The 24703-nt window shown below is 42.9% G+C and overlaps 1 protein-coding gene across 2 annotated transcripts in view; it reads left to right on the forward strand.

Moving 5' to 3' along the window:
* The first annotated feature begins 21585 nt into the window (after positions 1–21585).
* The window catches only part of Gclc (glutamate-cysteine ligase catalytic subunit), a 36898-nt gene continuing 33780 nt past the window's right edge, over positions 21586–24703 (forward strand). For both annotated transcript variants that reach the window (XM_027411109.2, XM_035443813.1), the window contains exon 1: positions 21586–22000. In XM_027411109.2, the coding sequence (XP_027266910.1) occupies positions 21593–22000 (408 nt within the window). In that variant the 5' untranslated portion in view covers positions 21586–21592. The remainder of the gene's footprint in view (positions 22001–24703) is intronic.

Below are 24703 nucleotides of genomic sequence, written 5' to 3' on the forward strand. Positions count from 1 at the left end.
AAAACGTTAATTCAGTTTGAATAAACGAAAGAAAGTGTGTTGCAGAAGACTAGAAAATTGTGGGAATGATAAACAAAATGTGCTGTCATTTTTTTTTCTTTTTTATCAAGGATTAGACAAGACAAAACTCAACTAATTTCTCCTTCATTTTTTAAAAGAAAATACTTAGTGGAAATTCACATTCCTGTGGTATCAGCACTTCTTGAGATCAAATGTGTGCTCAAGGTTTCCTTTTCTGCTCAAAACTGCATTGTGATTACCAACTGCACAGCTTTAAATCAGTCAATCACACAAGAATGTGGGTCCCAGCTCCAGCCACTCAGAGTGAGGCACAGGAATCCTTCACATTAGTAGTAAAAACCTAGTGGGGTTCTTGTTAGGTATACTTGCCTGCCTGATTTGGTGTGACTCTGCACCCTTGTTCAAAAGTAAAACTTTTTTGCCTTACCAGATGCTTTGGATTATGCGGTGATTTTCTTGAGACCCTAGACACATTTCTTATACATCCAGTACTGGGAACCAAAGCTGCAGCCTCATGAGTGCCAGGCAAACCCTATCCCAATGAACTATATCCCCAGATCACTTTAACTTTTTTATTTTGAGATAGGATTTTAATAAGTTGCCCAGACTGGCCTTGAACTTACTGTGTACCTTCCCTGGCTTTGAACTTGTGATTCTCATGCCACAGCTTTTCATGCATCTGGAATTATAGACCTGTGCTTCCAGATCTTAATTTCAAGACTTTGTATGCCCGCCTCTGTGTGTGTGTGTGTGTGTGTGTGTGTGTGTGTGTGTGTGTGTGTGTGTGTTCCAAATTTTCTAAATTCTCACCATGTAAAACTTGATGCCTAAATATTAAGTACAACCTGCTGGGTCTATTTAATGTTATTTATGTGATTTCGAGACTGACTACTTGGCATTGGATAACTCACTGGGAAAGACTAACTCTCCCTCTCAGCAGTCGTTATGTAGCAGTGAAAATTACTCCAATTTTTAATCAGAGCAACCATCCTGGAGGTCAGATCTGTCAGCAGCTTGAATCTGTCAAAACATTCCAGGAATTCCAGGAAGGCAAGACCTGGAGTGTTATCTCGCATCTGTAGAGGTGAATGTATGCAGAAATCACAACCCTAGGAATGAATTGTGTCTTTTGCCTTTAAAACACCTCCCACTATGCTCCAGCCAGGATCATAGATCCAAATCTGACGAAGAAGACGGTGGACTGTGGCCAGGTGCAACTTAAATAAAATTCAGCTGATTAAAATCTCAATAGAGTCCAGGTTGTCTTTCGGTGTTCTCAAACTCCGCAACAATTTGTTGCCTGTAGTTTTGTCCAAGGGTAAGACTGTGATTTCTCCCTTGTGTGTTAGCATGTCTATTGATACCTCCATTGCTCAGATCTTGTGTATGGAGCCATTTCTAGGAGAGACAGTTTCACAGTGTGGGAGACACAAAGGTCCTTGTGCTTGCAGATAAGCATCAGGGAAACCAAGATAGCTGAGAGCTCCCCCCAACACACACACTCAGGAGAGATGCCCCCTCCTACCGACAGGCAGTGGGGAGGGTGGGAGAGAACTGACCTTGGTGGCATGGGCATAGGGGAGCTGGCTTCACACCTCACTTGAGAGGGGCAGCCCCAGTGACCTGGACTGACCAGCTCAACTACCACCCAGGCCCACAAGGCCTGTGGTTGGCCCACCCTAACATCCAACCCATCTAGGACCTGTTGGAGCTCGTGAAGTGACTGGTCCTGTGTAGTGATACCCACAGGATCTCCATGACTTGGAGCAGTGGCAGGCTATCCAAGAGGAGTTTTGGTGAGAATCCAGTGATGATGGTATATCAGAAACTAGAGGCCTTGAACCAGACCAATTACTCACTGCAACAAACATTTGCAAGTAAAGCTGACTGGACAAAGGGTATACTGTATGACATACCACAGCTCCCGATGTCACCCGGAAGAATGAAGAAGTGTTGGGGAGGCGGGAAAGATGGAGAAGCGAAGAGGGTTTTTTATTTTGTTTCTTTTTGTTTTTGTTTGCTTGCTTGTTTTGTTTTGATTTTTTAAAATTTTCTTTTTATTTTCTTTTGGGGGGCACTACAGGGGTGAGGGAGGATATGGAGGGACTGGGGAAGTAGGTAGAATTGGAGTAAATGATGTGAAATTCCCAAAGATTCAATAAAGAAATTATACTAAATAATTTAGAATGCAAGGTAAAATTATGTTAGTCGATAAAGTAGTGGTAGTAAAGTTCTCTAAAATCACAATCTCACCTGCCCAGGTAGTTGACTAGGTTTACAGGACCAGGCATAGTTTTTCTCCTGTTGATTGAGTCTTAGGTCTAATTAGAGAGCTACTGGTTACTGCCAAGACATGAAGGCCACTGTTACACCTTTAGGGATAGCTTGCTGTGCTGAGCATTGTGGTTCACAGGTATCACAGCTGGGCAGGACTACTGATTGTTTTTCACCACTGGCAACTTACCTAATACCTTCTCTTACTATGACAGCCAGTCTTCAGGGAGGACTCTTTCATCAGCTGATTTATGTAGGCAATCCAATACCACCTGCCCAGGAATCCCACCATCCACTACATCAATTAGCAATCAAGAAAACACTCCAACAGACACGTCCAGAGGCCAATCTGATGAAGTAAATTCCTCAACTGAGGTTTTTTTCTTCCCAGGTACACCAAGCTGACAAACAAGATTAGCAATCACATTCTAGAAATTTTAATCATCAAACACTTTTCATTCTTAGGTTCTATACAACACAAATCTTGCACAATTCAGACCTTTTGCAACTTGACTAAAAGCTTTAATGGTTTTGTCTTCACCTTTTATTTTTCTTTCTCAGGACAAACTCTTACATAAAATTCATCCTTATCTAAAATATTCTTTTCTCTTTTTATACCTTTTAACCTCATATTATATAACCTTCTTAATTCTCTCTCATGCTAACTTACTAAAGTTCTAATTTCATTTCCCTAAACACTAGTTGAATGGAAATTACACAAATGGCACATTTGTACTAAGATGACCTGTACATATATTTCTGATTACCAATTGTTTTTCCTGTTGCAAGTCACAAGACACCCTTGTCTTTATTTGAATTATCACAAGAATTCCTTTTTTCCCTTATGGTCTCAGGTTCTGGGAAATAGAAAAAGCCACATTATCAAAATGACCTTGGGGGGGGGATATATTTAGTAAATATAAGACAGAAAGTACACAGAAAACCAAAAATCTCTACATGTTAATTCTGTAGTTTCCACTTTAGATGACAAAAGACATGCATTAATTTTTTTTAATCCACATCAAAAGTTAGAGGGATATTATTTCTTGTCTTCTTTTTAAGTAGGGGCAGTCTCGCTTGAAGTGCCCGTTTTCCCTCCATTTATAAGATGGTTTTCCTTCTCTTTGCAATCTTCTTTCCGTCCTTCTGACATTCAATCTTCGGTAACATCCTTTCTCTGTTCTGTACATTCGAGGCTTTTTTTTTATATTCTAGGATTGGGTACTGATTTTCTAACTCCTCTTACATTTCCAACATGCCACATGTAGCCTTCATGAATCTCACTTATTACTCCATGAGGGTTACAGGTTGAGGACATCTTTGTTTTTGTTTTTTTTTTTTTTTAAACTCTGCTGTCATTATATCCTATCCAGGTAGATTTTTTTCTTTTCCCAATAACCTTAGTGGCCCTTCAGTTTCTTCATCAGAGAAGAAAATTCTCATATTGATATCAGCTTGGGCCAGGAATTGGGTCGGGACCCAAGGAATTGATCCAACTGCCGCTCACCACCCTTGGCTCCTCTATCAGAGGCCTCAATTACCTAATTAAAGTTGGGACATCTAAACTGACCAGGAAGAGTGCTGAGAGAACCCATCATTTCTCCAACACAGGAGAACACTACTAAGTTGGAGCCTTTATTTAGGGGGTTCTTCTGTTGAGAAGGGGAGGTTTTGGTATAGTTTTGTTTTGTTTTAATCTGGAAGTAAAGAATCAAGAGCCACTGGGACTGAAGTTAGAGCAGGTGGTTCAGCTGGGGCTCTTGGCAGAAGAGGAGGAGGAAGGCGACCCATTTAGAAGACAGACTGCTGCTGCTGTTGTTTCAGAGAAAAGAGGGTCATGTGCTGCTTTCTCCAGCAAAGAGCATAATCTATCTCCTGCTGACTATCTATCATGGGGCTTTTACATTAACATATTCTATGAGAAATTGACTCAGCCTTCAGTTACTGTTTTCTCTTCTGTTCAGGATTTATCTCGATACTGGAGCAGGTTCCCCCAGAAGGCTACCTGGGGGTATTTCGTTGTTACTAGTCTAAGATCTTTTCTCCTTCCTATTACCAGAAGAGGAGGAAGCCTGGCTTTCAGTTCCTATCTTGTGTTTGTGATGTCTTGATCAGAGGTTTCACTGCACCCCTCCATGTCATACCTGAAAAGTCTTTGGAAATTATCACAGCAGCCCTCTTGGCTTCTGAAGAGCTGGTGTAAACCCTCGACTAGGTTACTCCTAGACAGGAGTCCAAGAGGGCCTGCCACCTTAAGCCATAAGAAGGTATCTCCAAATCAGTCCCCTTAGGTTCCAAGCAGAGGTTTCTTGTGTTTTGTCAGAATCACTTCATCTCCAGCCAGGCCCTCCGCAGCAGGCTGGAGCCACAGATGGGGGCCCACACACCATTCATATTTGAATACACACCTCATTCACATTCACACAGGCTCCAGGATGCTCCCACCTGACAAAGCAGCACCAAGACTTCAGCGGTCCAGTTTTTTCTCTTGGTTTGGGAGTCAGCATCCCAGAATCCCAACATTTGTTGTAATGGACCATCAGAGGAAGAATCTTCATTTCTCCCTTTCTCTGCCCTTGCTGGATTTCTCACTTCCCAGCATTGGAGGTTTCTTGTATCCCCTGCACCTTTTGTTTTCCATTTTGGGAGCAATTGCGTCATTGACATCTCAGTTACATCCTCTGGAAATTTCCAACCATTAAGGTACTTTCTAGACCAATTTTCTTACCTTGGTTCCTGTAGTAAGAAGTTAACTGGTTACCTTTGTGATTGCTTGGGGCCATTATCTCTCTGCATTTCTGACTTGCTTTTGATTTGGGGTTTACGTAAGTTCTAGGGACAGGGAATGTCTAGAAAGCCAAGGCCACCACAACAAAATAGTGGGGTGCCCCCTCCCAGGATAGGAATCAGTCCTCAAGACTGTCTGTCACGGAGAGGAGAGCCCCATGTTTGGTGACAAGCTGTAAAATGTGGGTCTGGGTGGGGGGGTCTCAAGAAAATGACCACACAATCCAAAATATTATGACAAGGTAAAAAGCCTCACTTCTGCAGAAGGGAGAGTGGCTGTGACAGATTGAGTGGCCAAGCACACCCACCTGGGTAAGGCCCTAAGGGAGAGGAGTGTAGTGCCTCATTCTTGAGCACTCAGAGCTGGCTCACATTCTTATGTGAATGGCTGACTTAAAGCAACACAGCTGATAAACAGAATGCGATTTTGAGCATAAAGTGAAACTGTGAGCATGTATTTTGATTTCAAAAAAATATTAACCCTAGAGGAATTCTAATCTCTGCCAAATGATTTCTTAAAACAAACAAACAAACAAACAAAAAACCCACTTTTAGAAATGGAGTTTTGTCTTAACTCTTTGATAGAAAAGACAGTACACTCTGTTTACATTTCCAACAAAAGGGGGAAAAGTTTGAAGAGATTCACGCAGACATGGTAGCTTGCAGCTGCACTCCAGCTACTCAGGAGGCTCAGCAAGACCACTTGAGTTCAAGAATTCAAGGCCACCCTGAGCAACAAGGAGAAACTCCATGTCCACATTTTGATTAGATTTCAGGCCCACTCCAGAAAATGGAACCCATACCTGGCACAGATAGAGTAGCCAAAAACTGAGACTAGGTAGGTCATGGGCCCCAGGGGAAGACCTGCTACTATTATTCTGCTAAAGGAACATAGCAATAAAATGATTCCCGATGGCATTTTGCTATACCCATAGAACAGAACACTGCTCGTCCCTCATCTGAGAAGCATCTTCTGTCAGTGTCAGTGAATGGTAATCAACAGAGACCACAACTGGATAATGTGGGGAGAGAGAGAGAGAGAGAGAGAGAGAGAGAGAGAGAGAGAGAGAGAGAGAGAGAGAGAGACCGGAACACTCAGCCCTGAATGGGATGGATATCTTCATCAAACCCCTCCCCTCAAGGTTTGGGAATCTGTATGGAAGGAGACAAAATGACTGTAAAACCAGATGACGCCAGGGAACAGCTTCTTCTAGACACAACAGGTCTGAAGACATATGAGCTCCCAGAGACGGTGACAGCATGTGCAAGCCCTGCAGAGCTTCAAACTAGACAAAATCCCAGCACTGAGAAGTGGGCACGAAATCCCAGGAAGCTGTTTGCAATTGATACCTGCTGAGAAAGGGAAAACAGTTTTCTGCACTGGAGTGTCACTGGGTATATTAACCACACTCCAGGGAAGAATGTCAAAAGAAAGACATGTTTTTCCATCCAAAAATAGATAAAATATAGGAGGATGTAATCATCGGGGAGTGACAGAATTCCTCTGTTGCAGTCACAACAATCTTGGGTCTTAGTAGAAATCGGTAGACCCAACAAGCTCAAGCCTCCAGCTGGTCACTTTGGAGACTGCTTTGACTGGTTTTCTACCCTTTCTGTTATACTTCTCCATGGTGGGGAAGGAACCTGGCAGGAAAAAGAATCTCCAGTGAACTTCTGAAGAAAAGACCTAAAAGTAGCTTAACAGGGTTATATTCTTTTCCTTTTGCTCATAGCCACCTTAAATTTCCAGCTTTTAGTCAGGCATTGTGGCACATGCCTTTAATCCCAGTACTACGGAGGCCAGCCTGGTCTCCAGAGTGAGTTTCAGGACAGCCAGGGCTTCACAGAGAAACCCTGTCTTGAAAAAAATATTCTGGCTTACAGGGCTGTAGAGATGGCTTGATGGTTAAGAGTAATGACTGTTCTCTCAGAGGATCCAGGAATAAATGAATACACAGTAAAAGTAGATTTCTTACATTGGCTTTCATGATATAGTTCAAGTAGTCCGATAATGGCTGGGAAAGCTGAGACTCCTGTAGCTGAGCCTGACCCTGAAGGCCAGTGAGATTCCTTAGAGCCATTGGTCTTTGGTTGATATGAGAAGCCTGAAGAAGCTGGGTTCTGATGTCAGTGAAGGAATGAAGTTCACAGCATCGGTCAGAGAGTAGATGGACTCACCAATGAGAGACAAAGAGTAGATGGACTCACCAATGAGAGACAAAGACAAGCAGGCAAATCGCAAAATGCTTTCTCTCAGACCTTTTATCTGGCTGCCACCAGAAGGTACTGCCTGTGTTTAAAGGGGTTTTCCCACTCCAAACAACCTGACCAAGAAAACTTCCTACAGATATGCCCAATGGCTTATCTCCTAGTTGATTCCAGATCTACTCTAGACGGGCCACCATGATTAATCACCACAGGCCTGGTATGATGGCACAAAACTTTAATCGCAGCAGCTGGGAGGCTGAGGGGGGTGGGTTTCTGTGAGTTCAAGGCCAGCATGTTTTGCATAGTGAGACCCTGTTTCAAAACAACAAGTTAATCATCATGAGGAGCAGAGAAATGAACTCAAGATGGGAGTAAGAATGTGGTCTCTGGGAAGGACATAAATGTTGATGAAGACTCAGTTCTCTAGAACTCAGGGGGCGGGGGGGGGCATTGGGGGGGAGGATGAGATTCCACACCATGTGCAATCAATGGCTCCACTGCCTTGCTTTGTGGCCATTCTTCCCTGAGTCTGAATAGCCCTTTGCTAGTACTACCCTGCATAACTGATAGTTTCAGGAGATTCCCCATGGCTCTCAAGGCATGGAATATGGAATTCCATATGGAATCCAGTAAAACCTGAGGTTTCTGGCTTGTGAAAAATGTCACTCAGACTTTCCCTCTTTGCACATGTATTTAATCTTTCTGATGGTAATTTAAGAGATATGGAAAAACCACAAAGATTCCCAAAGAAGGGTTCACTATTTTCATTTCCCCAACCCACATAATCTAGCACTTTGTTCACCTTTGCATGAGTTCATTTTATTCCTGTGCTCTTTCGAACTCCCTGACATATATGACACACTGATCACTTCCTGTTTGTTTGTTTGTGTACAACTCAGCAAATGTTTAATGTGCCTCTGTTGCTCTGGGAGCCAGGAACAGAATCATACCTTGAATGACTCAAGCAGAACTCTACCCTCATCCCAGATATAGCAAGCAAAGAGTAGATTTATCTTAAAGAAAATGCAAATGATTTGTTTAGCCTTCCTAAGTTTGTGTGCTTATTGGAGATTTGTTTCGTGTTAATTTATTATAGTCAATAGGATACACAGAGTTATTCCAATTTTCCTGATTTTGTTAACATTTGTGTTCCTGGATGCCTTCTATTTTAAAGATGCTACCACAGGCTAATTAGAGTCAATATTCTTGGTGTTCTGGTGGAATAGTCTATAGAAAACAGAGACCCCTTCTATGGTATACTATTTTTCTTTTTTTTTCACAAAAGGAGGAAGGTCTGAATTCACTGAAATATACCTTTGGAGTTTTATTACTTTACATACTAGATACATTAGTGTGATATACGGGAATCCAGGGAAGTGGTGAAGCAAGGCAGCAGACACAGTGATTTGAATTCTGATTCTGTCACTTACTAAACAGGGAAACTTTTAAAGTGATGCTTAACTACCCAATGGTTATCTTTTCAACTACAAAATGGAGAAACTGCTAACAACTTCATGGTTTCCCTGGGAATTAAATGAGAAGAAGCTTCAGAACCAGAACACAGTGAGGGATACACACTAAGGCCTCAGCCACAAAACAAAGTGATCAGTTATTTGACTGAGATCTGTAAACTTTCCAAAGGGAGGTTATAAAAGACATTAAGCTGGATGAATCAGACTCTTGATAGATTCTGATTCTGTAGAATGAATCTGCTTTCCCCCCAATGAGATACTGTATCTTAAGCAAGCACAGCAGTAGTTTTTGTCACTTTGCCACAGACTTCAATCTAAGCAATAGTGTTCTGCAGTACTCTCATCCACTCAGCCTTAGCAGAGACACTAGCTCTCTCAGAAGGTGAGGATACTGCTGCTCATCCTGCTTTCTGCATTACTAGGCTTGGGCTCCTCTTGAAGGCTGCTTGAAATAGCCTAAATGGCTCTAGAAATAAGAGAGGAAATAGCTCTGGGTTTTGTTTGTTTTTTTTAATCAATAATGTCTGCAAAGAGCGTTCTTTGGTAGAGAATTATCCCAAAGCATGTTTATGTGTGTTATGTTGTGTATGCGCAATAACTATGGTAAGACTCAGGTTTCCAGTTTTAGTTCTTGTGATGTAGCCCTCCATCTCATTGTGTAACTCAGGCTGGCCTCATGCGTCAGGATCCTTCTGCCGCTGCCTCCTGGGTGTCAGGATTAAGTTGTATATACTATCACAAGTCTGGCAGATTACTGTGTTACTGGTTTTTCCCCAGAACTAAGGCTGAGAGGCAAGCATATTTGCCCAAATTCTTATCACATTTACACTAATATTTGAAAGGAATGAGCTTGCAAATAAGGAATCTAGACCACTGACCCAGGCTGTCTTCATTTGCATTCCTTACCCCTTCCCCTGCTCCCCCTTTTCTCCTTTTCTTTATCTGGTAATTTTTTATTATTATTTCCTTGTCAGTTTCTAATGTCATTCCTCTAAAACACTGGAATTACTGATCACTATGACCAAAGAACAAAAGTGCAGAAGTTATTGTTTTTACATTATTTGAACAGTATACATTCCAAGTAGTTAGAAGAAACCCAGCATCCCTTAATCATGCAGCAACATGCACCTGAGCTGAACCGTTAACAGACATTAGGAGTTGAAATAAATACTTGCAGGCCTATGTGGATGTTTCTTTTGCCTTTTAAGTAAATTGCTGTATAATCATCTCAGTATAAAATAGCCTTAAACTATAAACTGGTCACAACTTGAATACTAAAACTTGGAAACATCAGAACACACTACTATAATTAAAATACAATGACCAAGACTCCACTTCTGTGTAGAAAATAGAGAAGAACCAGTTTTAATAAGGATTCAACTTTCATCAACAAAACTTTTTATGTCTTTCGAGAACTACCCACAGACTTACAAACAACTTTGAGCATGATACAATTAACGTGGATTGTTATTTATTTCTTGTAAATTTGACATCATCAAATGTACTTACCCAGGGCTGTTTGTACTTTTTCAATCTTGATTTACATTTTCTATGTCTTCCACCATCCTGTGCCAGGGACCTTGTGTTAGCACTGTCTTCTTACAGAATATGATTGCATAATATATCAAAACCATACCATTAATTACTGCCTTCATCCCAAGTAAATGTTGAGAAAAGTCTAGTAGGTCAAGTCAGTTTATAATATACTCTTTGACATTTTGACATTTTGGAATACTGACTATTGTGGTGATATACTACTTATGATTTAACTAAAGCTTGCCTGAGGATTCAGAAAGCAAAGTCAGCCTCAAGTTATAGAGATCAGGCACTGGGTGCTACATATTCCCAGTATGTGGAAATAGTTCACGCTCCCTCAAGAAATTTATATGTGTTTATTTGAAGAGAGGAAAGAATGTCACTTTACTGTGACCTTGAAAGACATTTCTAGACAGAGGACTCAGTATTAAGAGGTAGATGGATCTCTGTTAGTTCAAGGCCACCATGGCCTAAATAAGAGTGAAGAATAACAGAGCTCTGTGTTTGATCCCAGCACCTAGGGTTACACACCTTTAATCCCAGCGTTAGGCAGGTATATAAGACAGGAGCAAGGTCTCAGAGCTAGCATTAAGTCTCAGGATTCTCCAGTCTCATTGAGGAGAACACAGCAGTCTGAGGTTTGGTAGAACCAGGATTACCTTTCAGTCTGAGGTAGAGGTTAAGAGTTAGTGCCCGGCTGCTTTGCTTTTCTGATCTTCAGCTTGAAGCTTGAACCCCAACATCAGTCTCTGGGTCTTTTTTGTGCAACAGAATATATTCCATTATAAATCTCTCATAAACCTTCCATACTTTAAATATTAAGTAAATATATATTTATAAGCACATAAGTGACAGTGCAACAAAACCCACCAAACTGGTCCACTCCGTGGGTAAAAAGAAATATTTATTGGGGATCAAACTGCCCAAGGTGACCTTTCAGGGGACAGTAAGAAGAACTAACTGGTGGGATAACAAGTAGATTTGGCAGTTAGAAGGTCTCTGACCAGGGAAGTACATTCCATTGCCCAAAGAAGTTGACAATGGGTGAATTAAGGGAGATTCCTGGTAGTTTAAGGGAGAATCCTGGTAAACAGAACCCCCTCCCCCTTTTAGGCCTCCAATAGGTTTATCCAATAACCATCCTGCTTACCTGACCAAAGTTTAGGACACTATTACCAGCAATGCCATTTGCACCCCCCCCTGCAATTTTGGACCTAACAATAAGGACCTGTAGATTCATAACAGAGAGTGGGGAATATTAAAGGGAACTAGGCATCTGGCTTTTTGTTTTGTTGTTTGTTTTCTTACTTTGTATTTAAGAAAGGACATTAGATACCATACCTGAAAGAAAGTGGTGAAAGCCTTTCTACCTGCTCACCCATGTCATACCCAGAAACAACAGGGAGATTCTTAGGAGCCTGCTAAGCTTTCCAGCAGGCAAGATCACAGCACCTGCAGCTAAACTTTCAGCAAACTAAACAAAATGGCCTGGTACATGAAATAATAGGTGGTCTCTATATATTCTCTCTCTTTTTCTTTTTAATTACAAACAAGCTTCTTTTACATGTCAATCCCAGTTCCCTATCCCTTGATGGGGAATGTCCTTCTATGTATGTTTATCTTATTGGTTGTTGAATAAAGCACTGTTTGGCCAATGAGGCAGAAAGTTAGGCAAAACTAGCAATTGAGGAGGATTCTGGGAAATGTAGTAAAAAAGAAGTCTTGTGGTCTAGGCAGGAAGTGACATAGCAGGCAGACTCAGAATATAAGCAGGGACAAGCAGGAAATTGTTCTCTTCATTCTTCTCTCTTCTCTGGAGCTGCCATGTGATCCCAGGAAGACAGGACTCATTCCGCCAGTGTCCTCCATAAGATAAGTCTTATAAATATATAGATTAATGATTATGGTTGATACTTAATACTCAGCTAGCAGGAAGAAATCCTAGTCATTGGCCAGCAGCACTGTACCTAATATAAGTCTCTGTGTGTTATTTTGGCCACCCACGTGACAGGCAGAACTCGGGCGGCTGGCGGAAAGATTTATCATTACACTCCCTCCCCTTATATATTCTTCAAAAGACATTTAAAAGGGATATGTTTAATTTATCTTGTCTTGTCATTCTAGAAAACAAATCTCCATGAGAGCAACACTGGCAGAGTTATATAATCATGCTACTTTCGCATGCCAAACTTTCAAAGTTCTTTGTGGCCTAGATCAACACTACTACTAATATCACAGATAATTTGTGAAGATATTCAGTCAAAATTAGAAAATAAGGATGGCCATTTGTAGAAAGATCTCCATGGCCCCAATTAGACTGAACATGAGCATGTGTAGGCACGCACTCCTCCACTGAACTCCCTTCCCAGCCCTATAGAAGATTTGGTAACCATGTTTACACAATAAAGACAAAGACTGAGGCTATAACCTCAGTCATAATCTACTTTCTAAGATCTCTCACCTTCAGGCTTGAGCTACTGTTAGCACTACTGCAACAAATTATGACTTGATGAGGATTTCCTCATCACACTGGCCTGTTCCTGACCCTACTAGGGACAATGTAAATTCTGATTAGTTCCCAGTATGTGGAAATAGTTCACGCTCCCTCAAGAAATTTATATGTGTTTATTTGAAGAGAGGAAAGAATGTCACTTTACTGTGACCTTGAAAGACATTTCTAGACAGAGGAGTTTTACTTTGGATATGAATTTTCACATATGATATTATGAAATGATGCTAATGAGAATAGGCCTATGCTTATTAAGGGTCATTTTTAAAAAGGATTTTCCTTTGAAAACAAACCACTGCTTGCAGATTTACTGACTAGTCTAACTCCTGTGTTACTCTTCTCTCACAAGTAGGCCACAACCTCTGGCCTACCTTTAGTTCTTCCTTGCATCTCCCTTCATCAGTGTATGACAGCATTCACAATGTCTACTCCAGCAACTGGTACATGTATGAGGGCTTCCTAGAGATTGAACTCAGGGCTCATGCATGTACTATGTCAATTAAGCTGCATCCCTGGCCCAATGTAGACATTATTCTAAAACCAAAACCTATAGACAAAGAAATGTAAGGGTATAGAGATAAAAATATGCAAAGCCTCAAAATACCAAGATTAAGAGGGTTTGTACAGTTTTGACCCAGTAAACCTAACTCTATTATTTGGAAAATCTGTACTGAATGGTTTATGTAGGTGAGGTTTCTATGTGTCTCGGCAGCTGCTTCCAAATAACCACAAAGAGGCTTAATATTAATTATAAAGTCTCAGCTGATAGCTCAGGCTTCTCTCCAGCCAGCTCTTACAACTTAAATTAATCCATATTTCTTATCTATATTCTACGACATGGCTCATGACTTGTTAGCTTATTTGCTACATGTCCTGCTTCCTCTGCATCTAGCTAGTGACTCTTCAGACAACACACTTCTCTTCTCCCTAGCATTCTCTCTGCTCTGAAAATCCTACCTAGTTATTGGCCAATCAGCTTTTTATTAACAATGAGAGCAATACATTTTCACAGTGTACAGAAGGATAATTCCACAGCAGATTTAAACCATCACTTAGTCAAGATACCTGAGGCTAATTTTCATAGAAATTATGCAATTTCTATGATTTCTTATTTCTATAATAACTAAATTCTATGAATTAATTTAGTTCTTAGAAGTAGTGGAGTGTAACATAGAAAATCATGCAAATAAACAAAAAACTCAAACCCTAAATCCATAATAAAAATCCAATGCATTCTACTATAAGTTTATGGATAAGGAATTTAAATTTTGTAGGTATATAGGAAATATTCATTCCTTTACATTCCTTTACTAAGGCTAGACTTAGCCTTTCTGGCTAAGTACTCTGTAAGCTATGGTTCCTATTCAAACGCCAACACTACTTTTTGTTAAGTTTTGCTTTGTTTTTAACAATGTGAACTGAGTGGATTGAACTTGGACTTTGAAGGCAAACAGACTGGATCAAATCCTGATTCTGTTTACTAGTGTGCCTGGTCAGGTTTCCCCACTGAGCCTTCCCCTCCTCGGTAGAATGGAGTCTTCCTTCCTTCCTTCCTTCCTTCCTTCCTTCCTTCCTTCCTTCCTTTCTTATTAGTTTTATTAATTAAATTTAGTTTATTAATTAAAATTAGTTTAATTTTATTAAATTTGATAACATATATTCACAGCAGAAACTATTTTTCACATTTTTGTAGGACTTTTGTAGGAATATTGTCCAATTCACCAACCTATGATTTGGTATCAGAAAATGAAGTAAGTTTTAGGCCTATATTTTCTCCATAACTAAAATGACTTTTTTTTCCCCCCAAGCAATTAGATTTCCAGAGACCTACAAGGATGACACCAACTGACAATCTAGGCAATGGTGGAGAGGATAACCTAAATGCCCTTCCCCTATAATGAGACTGATGACTGCCTTATATGCCATCCTAGAGCCCTCATCCAGTGGCTGATGGAAGCAGAGGCAGACATCCACAGATATACACTGAACTGAACTCTGGAATCCAGTTGCAGAGAGGAAGCAGTGAAGAGCAAAGAGGTCCAGACCAGGCTGGTGAAACCCAAAGAAACAGCTGACCTGAACAATAAGGAGAACATGGACCCCAGAGTGATGTCTGAGAGGCCAGCATGGGACTGATCCAGACCCCTGAACCTGGATGTCAATATGGAGGCCTCAGCACTCTATGGGGCCCCTGGTAGTGGATCAGTATTTTTCCCTGGTGTAAGAAGGGACTTAGAGAGCCCATCCCACATGAAAGGATGCTCTCTCAGCCTGTTCACATGGGGGAGGGCCTAGGCCCTGCCCAGGATGATATGACCAACTTTGTGGAAGCCCCATGGAGGGCCTTAACCTCTCTCGGGAGCAGAGTGGGGGTATGAGGTGGGGGGGGGGCAGTGGGGGAAGAGGGAGAAGGGATTGCCATGTGAAAGCAGCCTTGTTTCTAATTTGAACGAATGGAGTCTTTCTTTACCTTCTTCCTAACCTGGAAACTCTCTCCTCTCCCTTCCCTCCCCACACTCCACCTGATTCTCTTGTTTGAGGAATGTTCTTGCTGTGTGGTTCAGCCTGACCTTAAACTTGAAATCCTCCTTATTCAACCTTTGTACTGCTCTAGTTACAGGTAGTGCTCCAGTAAGGTCACAGAATATATTCACTGCCCACAGCAACCTGTGACCAAACCAGGGAGACAGTGTCATCCAATTGGCTGTTTTGCCATCCCTGGGATAGAGGAGGTCAGCACAGGAGTACCTTGAGATACTCAGGTCACACTCTTTGGGCATTTTACTTATTTGGTTTGTGGAGTGAAACACATATAAAACTGTCCAAATCATAATTATTGAATAATGTCTTAGTTCCCCATCCTTGTCCAGATCAAAGACAAGAAGGCAACCCACTCACTTGGTTCCCATCTCCATGTCCAAATACTTCTTCAAAGCAGAATCTGTGTGTGTGTGTGTGTGTGTGTGTGTGTGTGTGTGTGTGTGTGTGTCAGAGAGGGGAGGGAGGGAGAGAGGGGGGAAAGGGAGAGAAAGAGGAGTTACAATCATTTTATATTCTTCTCAACTAATCATTTTGATGACCTTAGAAGGCCTTGCAATACTTAAGGGAAAGTACCATTGACAAGTGTGTGTGTGTGTGTGTGTGTGTGTGTGTGTGATATCAAACTATATTTCTCAATCTGACATTTGGTTCTACCGATCTTGTAGATTGGGTTATTGTTGTAGAGCTGTCTTGTAGTATAAACTGCCTTTCAGTGACTTCAGTTGTTTTCATAAGAATCTATTACATTAAGTCTAAGTGCTAACTAGAATGAAACAAATGGCAAAAGGCACAGTGTGTGTGGGAAAATAACTTATGCACAATGATGTTATTATTTTGGCTTTTAGGAATTGGTCTTATCTAAACACAGTTGCTCAATGTTTATTACATTTGCCTTTATACATACATGTAATTATGATTTGACCTTTTTAAATCTCATCATTTACATAAATAGGATGTTGTGTTCCAGGTCCAATTAGTTGAAGATATCTAATCTAGAATGAAATGTACATATATTTATATGAATTCAAGTGCATGAGATGGGAGGTAAAGACTAGAATCTAAAATCTGGCACTTGGCCTACTTAATCATGTCATTATCCATGCAAATCATTGTGAAATGGTTTGTTTACATAACATGCAATAAGCACAGTTTTGTTTTGTCTTTTTAAATGGAAAGTTCCATGATTTAAAATATCTAGTAACTGAACTAGGTGGAAGGTGGTGGCCCATGTCTTTAATCCCTGTACTTGGGTGGCAGAAGCAGGTGGATCTTTGAGTTCGAAGCCAACCTGGTCTTCAGAGCAAGTTCTAGGACAGCCAGGACTGTCATACAGAGAAACCCTGACTCAAAAAACACACACACAAACAAAAAAAACCCTAATAACTTGGAATGAAAAACACATGGATTATATATGTGTACAATCACCACTTTCAGAACAAAGGAAACCACTTCTGTCTGGAAATCAACTTACTCCTACTCTTTCCCATCTCCCTGGGCCCCATGTTTATCACTGAAACCATCCTTTACATGCCTCTACCAGACAGATAGATCAGACAGACAGACAATAGCTAGCTAGAAGATCAATATCAACATTAAGAGCCACAAGATTATCCACATAGTGACACCAATAATAGAGAATGGTGTGTGTTCCATTATATCTGCTTTCATGGTGTTGGGAATTTTCACGGTAAAAGGTTATTTTTTAACCATGTTTGTAAGAAAGAGTTAAGTCTGCTAGGTACAGATTTTGGCCCTTCCTGTCCCAACCCATCATCTTGGCACCTGTATCTTCTTCCCCAGCATCTCAATAGGTAGACAATGATACTATAGGGTATAGGGAGTTCACCTATGTGTGCAGCATCCCACCCATCATGTCCAGGGAGGACTTGCTTCTAAAAGCATCATGTCTTGCTCCCAAATCTGCAATTTCCTACCAGCCTTCATCACTTACTGATCTTTCTAACTACATGAAAACAAGCACATTTCTGTTTCTCAAAAATCTAAATAAACTAAAAAAGGAAGCAGAGTGCGTGATGTGAGCACATCAGAAGTAGAGGCAGGAGGGTCAGGAGTTCAAGGCTATCTTTGGCTAATCAGTAAATCTGAGGCCAGCCTGAGCCACTGGAAACCCTGTCTCAAACAACAAAGCACATCACAAGAGCTTTGCGTTTTCATTAAAATAATAGCACATCTCAACAGCATGAGTACTACACAGTGCAAAAATATTCGCATGTCCCCAACTCCTTCAGTACTGGCATCAAAGAAATGTTTAGGATGAAAGGGAAACCCATCTCCATACTCATGTATAACAGGTAAGAAGGGAAGGTCCCTTGACAGTAAACACATCTTGCAAATCTGTGAAATCCTGTCCCTTAGGGCCTCTACCACCACAGGAACCAGGACACTTCCTTGGGTCTGAACAAATGGCAAGTATAATTCAAATGGAGGTAAAAACCAAATCCCTTCCACATCATTTGTGTTTTGCTACCATATGCACTGAAGGAATGGCTGTTGGCACCAATTAAGAAATTTAAGGCATGACTTGAAGCTCTTCCCTAGTAAACTTGAAGGCTTTGGAGAAAGGGTGTGTCAAAGTAGGTGTGCTCCGCAAGGGGCATCACACCCGGAATCCCACTGAGGGCTGCCACGGGCCTCACTTAGGCTGTGCTTTGAGCTGCAGCAGAGAAGAAGCAGACTTAAAAAGTCAGACTTTAGAGTCACAATTCAGCCCCCCATAGGTGTAGCTGGCATACTACGTCTCAGTGACCTCACTGAAAAAACCTGGTAGCTAGCTCCAGCTTCCCCATGAAACTGAAGAGTGTGGCATAACCAGATGCGGCACAGGGTAACTGATTAAAAACCCACTGGAGGACATTAGGCCCTATCTCAGACCCAGGGGAGCTTGAGTCCCCAGGGCACTGAGCCTCCGCTTCCCTCACAGGATCTCAGCGAAGCCGCCAACGAGGAAACGTAATCGCGTGACGCCCGAGGAACGACGCCCAGTCCGGACTTGCGTATCTGAAACCGCTGCTACGACAACGACCTTCCTGCGGGAACGCCGCAGCCTCTGCTCCGGGACCAGACCCCGCGGGCGGGCGAGCAGCCCGCGCAGAGTGCTGAGTCACGGTGAGGCGGCACGGCGCGCCGGAGAGGCGGTCCGCCGGTCACGTGGCGAGCGCTACCACAACAACGGCGGGCGTGCGACGACGCCCTGGCGCTGAGGGGCCGGCGCCAGCTCCGCATCCGGGTTTTCCCGCGGCCGGCGGGCGGGGCCTGGGCGCGCGCTCGCTCGCTGGCTCGCTCGCTTGGGGGGCGCGCGGAGTTTGCGCGCACGGCTGGGTTCCCCAAGACGCCCAGCTTTCCCTCGGAAGCGCAGACCCGGCTGCGCCTGTGATCGTGGCGGAGGGGAGAGCTGGTTCTGCAAGCTGGGGGCCTTTTCTCCCCTTAGCATCCCCCGGACAGTCTGTAGCCTGCAATCTCGGAGACTTGCAGGTGCAAAGAAAGCGCTGGCAGAAGGGAGCCGCTTGCTAGACCTTGATCGTGGTGGTGCCTCTTTTCGTTTTGAACACAGCTAAAGGCATTGCAGGGAGCATGACTTAAAATTTGGCAGATCTGTCCAGTGGCGCCACAGTGTCTGTGCCTAAGTTATTGCCCGGAGTTCTGAGATCCTCATTTGGCAGTGGACGTTCAAAATTCAGACATCAGGCAAGGGAGCTCCCTACGCTATGGTGAACCCTAGTCCAGTTCAGTCCAGACCAACTCACCGAGTAAAATCCCCAGTACGTTCCGTATCGCGTCGGAATTTGACTATGCTAGAACTTGTCAGCTACCGAACAGCGCAAATCTGTTTCCTCCTGACACTGAGTTGACATTCTCCCTGGAGACCGCTTCATGGTCTCTCTGTGAGAAAACAGCAGGTGTGTGGGGAAATTACTTTCCAACATGTAAACAAGTCTACACCAGCTCTGTTTCAACGAAGTGGAGTGCGGGACACATGTCAAAATTTTTCAGTGTCCACCTAAAAGAACTACAAAGAAACTGGTGGAGCAACATAAGTAATGTGCTATTTATTTTAACCAAACATGTGTATCAACATGTAGCAAATATAATTTTTAGCAATTTTTTAAAAAATTTTTGTACTAAGTCTTCGAATCTAGTCTCTTCGGTCACTAAATTTTCATTGGAAGACTTTAATTGGCATTTCTGTTCCATAAAATCTACAGTTGAAAATTCAGTGAGTTCATAGTCTGAACTTGTTCCAAATGTATGTATAAGTGTCCCTGTTACCAAGCGAAAGATGAAATTTTAGCGGGTTTGTTGTCTTACTCTAACCCAGGCTGGCCTCAAGTTTTCGGTAGTCTTATCACAACCTCCAGTGGGGTGAGGGGTGGGGGGGTGTTAACCTCATCCACCCAGACATGCCATACCACTGCCAACTGAAATCAATTTGAAACATATTTGGAACAATTAAGCTTAATAAAACTAAAAATTCACTTTTTAAGTCATGTAAGTGGCACTCTCAATGCTTAATCCACTTGAGGCTGCTGGCTATTGTGCCGAATTGTGCAGGTGTATGAAAATGTGAGGTGAAATTTAATAATAACCAAATGATCATTGGACTAGTTTACATGCAGGTGAAACAGCTTTTTCCTCCTCTCCCATACCCGCTCTTTCCACAGAGAAGCTAACAATTATTAAGCACTAGTCTATATTGAGCACTTTCCTAGAACTACAAAATACACACATACACTGTCATCTCTACTCCAAAGAATGCCACCATCTAACATATATAGTGGTATAAGCAGAGGTGTATACAAATTCAGGCACAATACACAGTAACCAGGGCTCAAAGGAGTGTGTCAGCTGGAAAATCTGTCATGCAGAAAAAAAGGAAGGATGATGGGAAGACCAGAACATTGTAGTTAAGAACCATCCATATACAGGAAGGTTGGTGGGGCCGGCACAATAGGGTAGGGGATAGTATGTACCAGAGGCTGAGTGGGTGGGGGAAAATTTGAATGAGTTTTTTTTCATCATTATTCTAGCTATGAGCTAGAGATAGATGTCATTGTCTGTCTCCTTAGTTTTAGATCATCTAACCTATGCACCTGCCCCCTTACATATACTGTGGAAATCACAGCACGCCTTCAATATCAATGGTCCCAAGCTTTTTGATGGGCACATTCCATATGAAGGCAGTGAGAAAATATTCTTATCATGCATTCATTGATTAGTGTTTATTAAATGTGATTAGTGTTTATTAAATATCAACTCTAAGCCAGGTGTAGAAGTTCATACCTGTAACTCCAGAACTCAGGAGGCCGAGGCAAGATGAACTCCAGGCCAGGTTGGGCTACATAGTGAGATCTTGTCTCTAAATAAGTCATAATGAAAATGTAGCTACAGTCTGGTAGAAAGGGTGTAATAAATGTTTTCTGCCCTCTGTACATGAATGAATCATCTAGTTACTGCATATATTTATCCAGTTGCGAAACATTAATTGAACAATTATTCAGGGGCAAGGTGCCACTTTCCCTTCATTCCCACCAAATCAAGTTCCTAGTGCCTTCAGCACTCATGGCAAAGCTCTCCTAAGCAGTATTCTGGCCCGTGCTGGATGAACCTTAGGTTCTGAAGGTGGGGAGCTTCTAAAGACAACTCCTCACACTGCCCACTTGGTGATAATCACAAGACCTCTTCTGCACAATGTCTGTGTCACCTAGATCCCGTTGGCAAATGGTTATCTTACTTACAAGGTTTGCATACATATGCCTAACCCCTTGTAGACACATGAATTCATGTAAATAACCAACAGCCAACTCTACACAGTCCATGCCGTGTGGAGCTGAGCAACACCCATTAAAAAGTATTTCTCTAACTTTAAGCAGGTGCAAAGAGTTGAGCAGATATTTCAGCTGACTCCCTAGTTAATATTTTTCACAACATATTTTTTTTTTGTCTCTCGCCGTTTTTGTAAGCATGAGGCCCTTCCCACCTAAAAAGCAATCTGGTCGGCTTTTCATCAATTCAAACAATCGTTTTCTTCTTGACCCGGATTTTATCTCTTGGGACTAAGACTTCTCTGTCCTTAACTCGCTGATAGCCAGGCCACCAGCGGACGGCCTCAGCCCCGCCCCCGTCACTAGGCCCCGCCCCCTAGCCCCCGCCGCTTCGGTCCCCGCCCCCGCCCGCAGTCTATAAAATCCGGAGCGCGGCGCGCGGAGCGGCAGGCGCGGAACTGGGCATGCTCGGTGCCGCGCAGCTTTGGGTCGCAAGTAGGAAGCCCGTGCACGACACCGGCGGCGCCGAGTGGAGCGCTGCCGCGGCGGCCTGGGCCGCAGGGCCGGCGTGGGAGCGCCAGACCGGGCGGCGGCGAGGGACCGCGTCCCGGGCTGTCACCTACGCGGCGGGGTCCGAGCCGGAGCGGGAACGGACGGGACGCCCGCCGCGCGGCCCGAGGGCGCCCCCGGGGCGGAGGTGCGGCCGGGAGGAGGACTCGGCCATGGGGCTGCTGTCCCAGGGCTCGCCGCTGAGCTGGGAAGAGACCCAGCGCCACGCCGACCACGTGCGGCGGCACGGCATCCTCCAGTTCCTGCACATCTACCACGCCGTCAAGGACCGGCACAAGGACGTGCTCAAGTGGGGTGACGAGGTGAGCCCGCGCGCCTTTGTTCGGCCAGGCCGCCCGCGGCCCCGTCGCCGGCCGGGCTCGGCGCTGCGCCTCGGGCTCATTCATTCTTTTCGGAACGAAAGCCTCTCGGATACTGGGAGGGCCTGGGCGGGAGGTGTGTGTGTGTTGAGTATCTGCCTCCCGCCGTCCGTCCGGTGACACAATTCGCTTTGGAGATTAGTGTGAACGGAACTAACTTGCCCAGGGGTTGGCTTGCTATCATGTTTCATTTCTCCAAGGTGTTTGCTTCGGCCCTCTATCATCTAGGTTCTTTTAAACGGGTGTCACATCCCATACCTGTCCGGAAACTTTAGTTATACATTTAAATGAATACATTACTAGATCTAAGGACTTGGGACTTGTCTCCCTACAGGACGGAAGACTTAACTATCCCGTTTAACTGTAATTGCTTACAACTTGAAGGTTGGGTAAGACTGGTTAGGTCCTGCAGCTAAAACCTGCTTGATCTCTGGGACCCGTTTGTTGGAATCATCTGAAAGCGACCACGCTAAAACTGTTGTTTATTTAGTTTTATGCATTCCCCGTTTTAAAAAACACAAGGATGTAAGACACATAAAGTAAATGACCTCTTGAGGGGTCATTATAAGGACTAATAATTGACGTTTCTACAAAAATTGTGTATCTGTTTTCAGGAAAGGGACACAAAATGTTTGGCAATTCTCCAATTTTAGTCTAAAGTTTGCTGTCTGTTTATAACATCTGATAGTTACTCATTTGTGTTTTGTGTGTCATTTACAGGGCTTCTTGTTCACCTGTTTTTCCTAGGGCCTAACCCTGTGTCTGGTATGGTTGGCAGCAGGTAATTGTGGCATCCTTTAAAGTTCTTGTGGAACTTGAGCAATCAAAAATTTATTTTTGCATCTTTTGACCTTTAACTAGGACTCCATAATCCATAAAAATAAAAAAAAAGAAAAGAAAAGGAAGGAAGGCAGTTAATATCTTTGTAATTGTTCCAGGTAGAGCTTCATCCACAGGAGATGTTCAGTGCAGCCGAAGCACAGCTGTTCACTCGAGGGTCCCCTTCCTTGCCTTTTTTTCTAATCAAGAACCACCTAGATCCTTTCTCTTAAAAAGTGTGCTCCCCCTGTTGGCAAGAAGAGCATTATAATTGCCTGTTTCAGGTGACTTACTGAGTAAGTAAACTGATCTAACAGGAGCTGTGGAGTAAGGCCTCAGGTGTGCTACACACATTTCCATCTTGTCAGGCTTTGGTGGCTAGAGTGTTGGGACTAGGTTTGCCTTCCTGCCCAAACAGATGGAGAGGAGTTAGAAGCCTGGCAATCCTGTGCACTTGTTTTCTGTCTTTTTAGGCCCAGCATTTCAGCCAGTTTTAACATTGTTTTTTAAAGACAAATTTCTTCTGTGTAGTTCTGGCTGGCCTGGAACTCTTACCTGTATGCCAGGCTGGGTTGAACTCAGAGATCCGCCTGCTTTTGCCTCTGGGGTGCTGGGATTAAAGGCGTGCATCACCACTACCCAACCAGTTAGCACTTCTTGAAAAGAGGATGTTAGGCAGGTCTGTTGAGAAGTTGGACTTGGGAGGTGTAATCCCCTAATAAGTTACCTGGCTAAGAATGTGCTGAGACTATGTTTCTAAATTTCTTTTTTGCAATATTCTTGTCATAAGCGACATACAAACCTATTAAGTCGAATTTTCCCCAACCTTCCAGTGTTGAGAGTTTACCTGGAAATTGACCGACACCGGAAGAATTTGAATTTTGGAAAGTTCCTAGATGATAAGGAGGAAAAGTCCCTACCCTGCTGTTACTCCTGAAATGGCACCTGAGTGAATTCAGCATTAGTTTTCTCCTCCAGAGGGTTCACAATCTGCCTTTGACCTTTGAAGCACAGATCCGAGCCTCTCTTAGCGTCTGTAGTAGCACTTCCACATTTCTTCTGGCTGCCTCATGCTGAAGTATTTGTTGATGTTAGCTTTATGTACAAGAGCTAGAAGTCAGCAAGAGTCCTTGTGCACAGTGGGATGTTTGAAGTCTGGTCAATTCTTGATGCTGTCTATAAGTAGAACCCTTGGGAACAACTGAGAAACAGGCTGAACAGATAAAAGTGGAAAAAAGGTGTGGTCAGTGGTATGGGCCCTGGAGATGAGAGATAACCCTGGTGGATAGAAGTGTTTTAGATTCAATATGTTGCTCTGGATAGACATGATACCAAATATTACTTTTTACAACAGCGGTTTTCAGCCTGTTGGTCGTGACCCCTCTGAGGGGTTGAGTGTCAGATATCCTGCATATCTGATACTTAACAATCCACAACAGTAGCAAAATTACAGTTATGAAGTAGCAATGAAATAATTTTATGGTTGGGGGTCACCACAACATGAGGAACAGTATTTAAGGTTCACAGCATTAGGAAGGTTGAGAACCACTGCTTTACAAGGTTTGATGTTGCATCTGTCAGACCTTGGACTTGGTTGGAAAAAAACAAAAAGGACTGCAGCCAAACCTTGAAACTGGTCATGGTTGTGTTTGGAAGAGAGCCTGCCACTTCAGAAATGTGCAGCTCCATGTACTAGCTCAGTGTTTATATCTCCACATGAGAAAGAACCTTGTGTTAGTGTTTGCCAAACTGAGTTGGATCTTGAACCTGCTTGCTTGACTTTCTCTTATTTCTTTAAGCTTTTACACTTCAAGTATATACTGTTTG

This window comes from Cricetulus griseus, chromosome 4 (genome assembly GCF_003668045.3).
Source record: "Cricetulus griseus strain 17A/GY chromosome 4, alternate assembly CriGri-PICRH-1.0, whole genome shotgun sequence".
NCBI classification, from domain to species: Eukaryota; Metazoa; Chordata; class Mammalia; order Rodentia; family Cricetidae; genus Cricetulus; species Cricetulus griseus.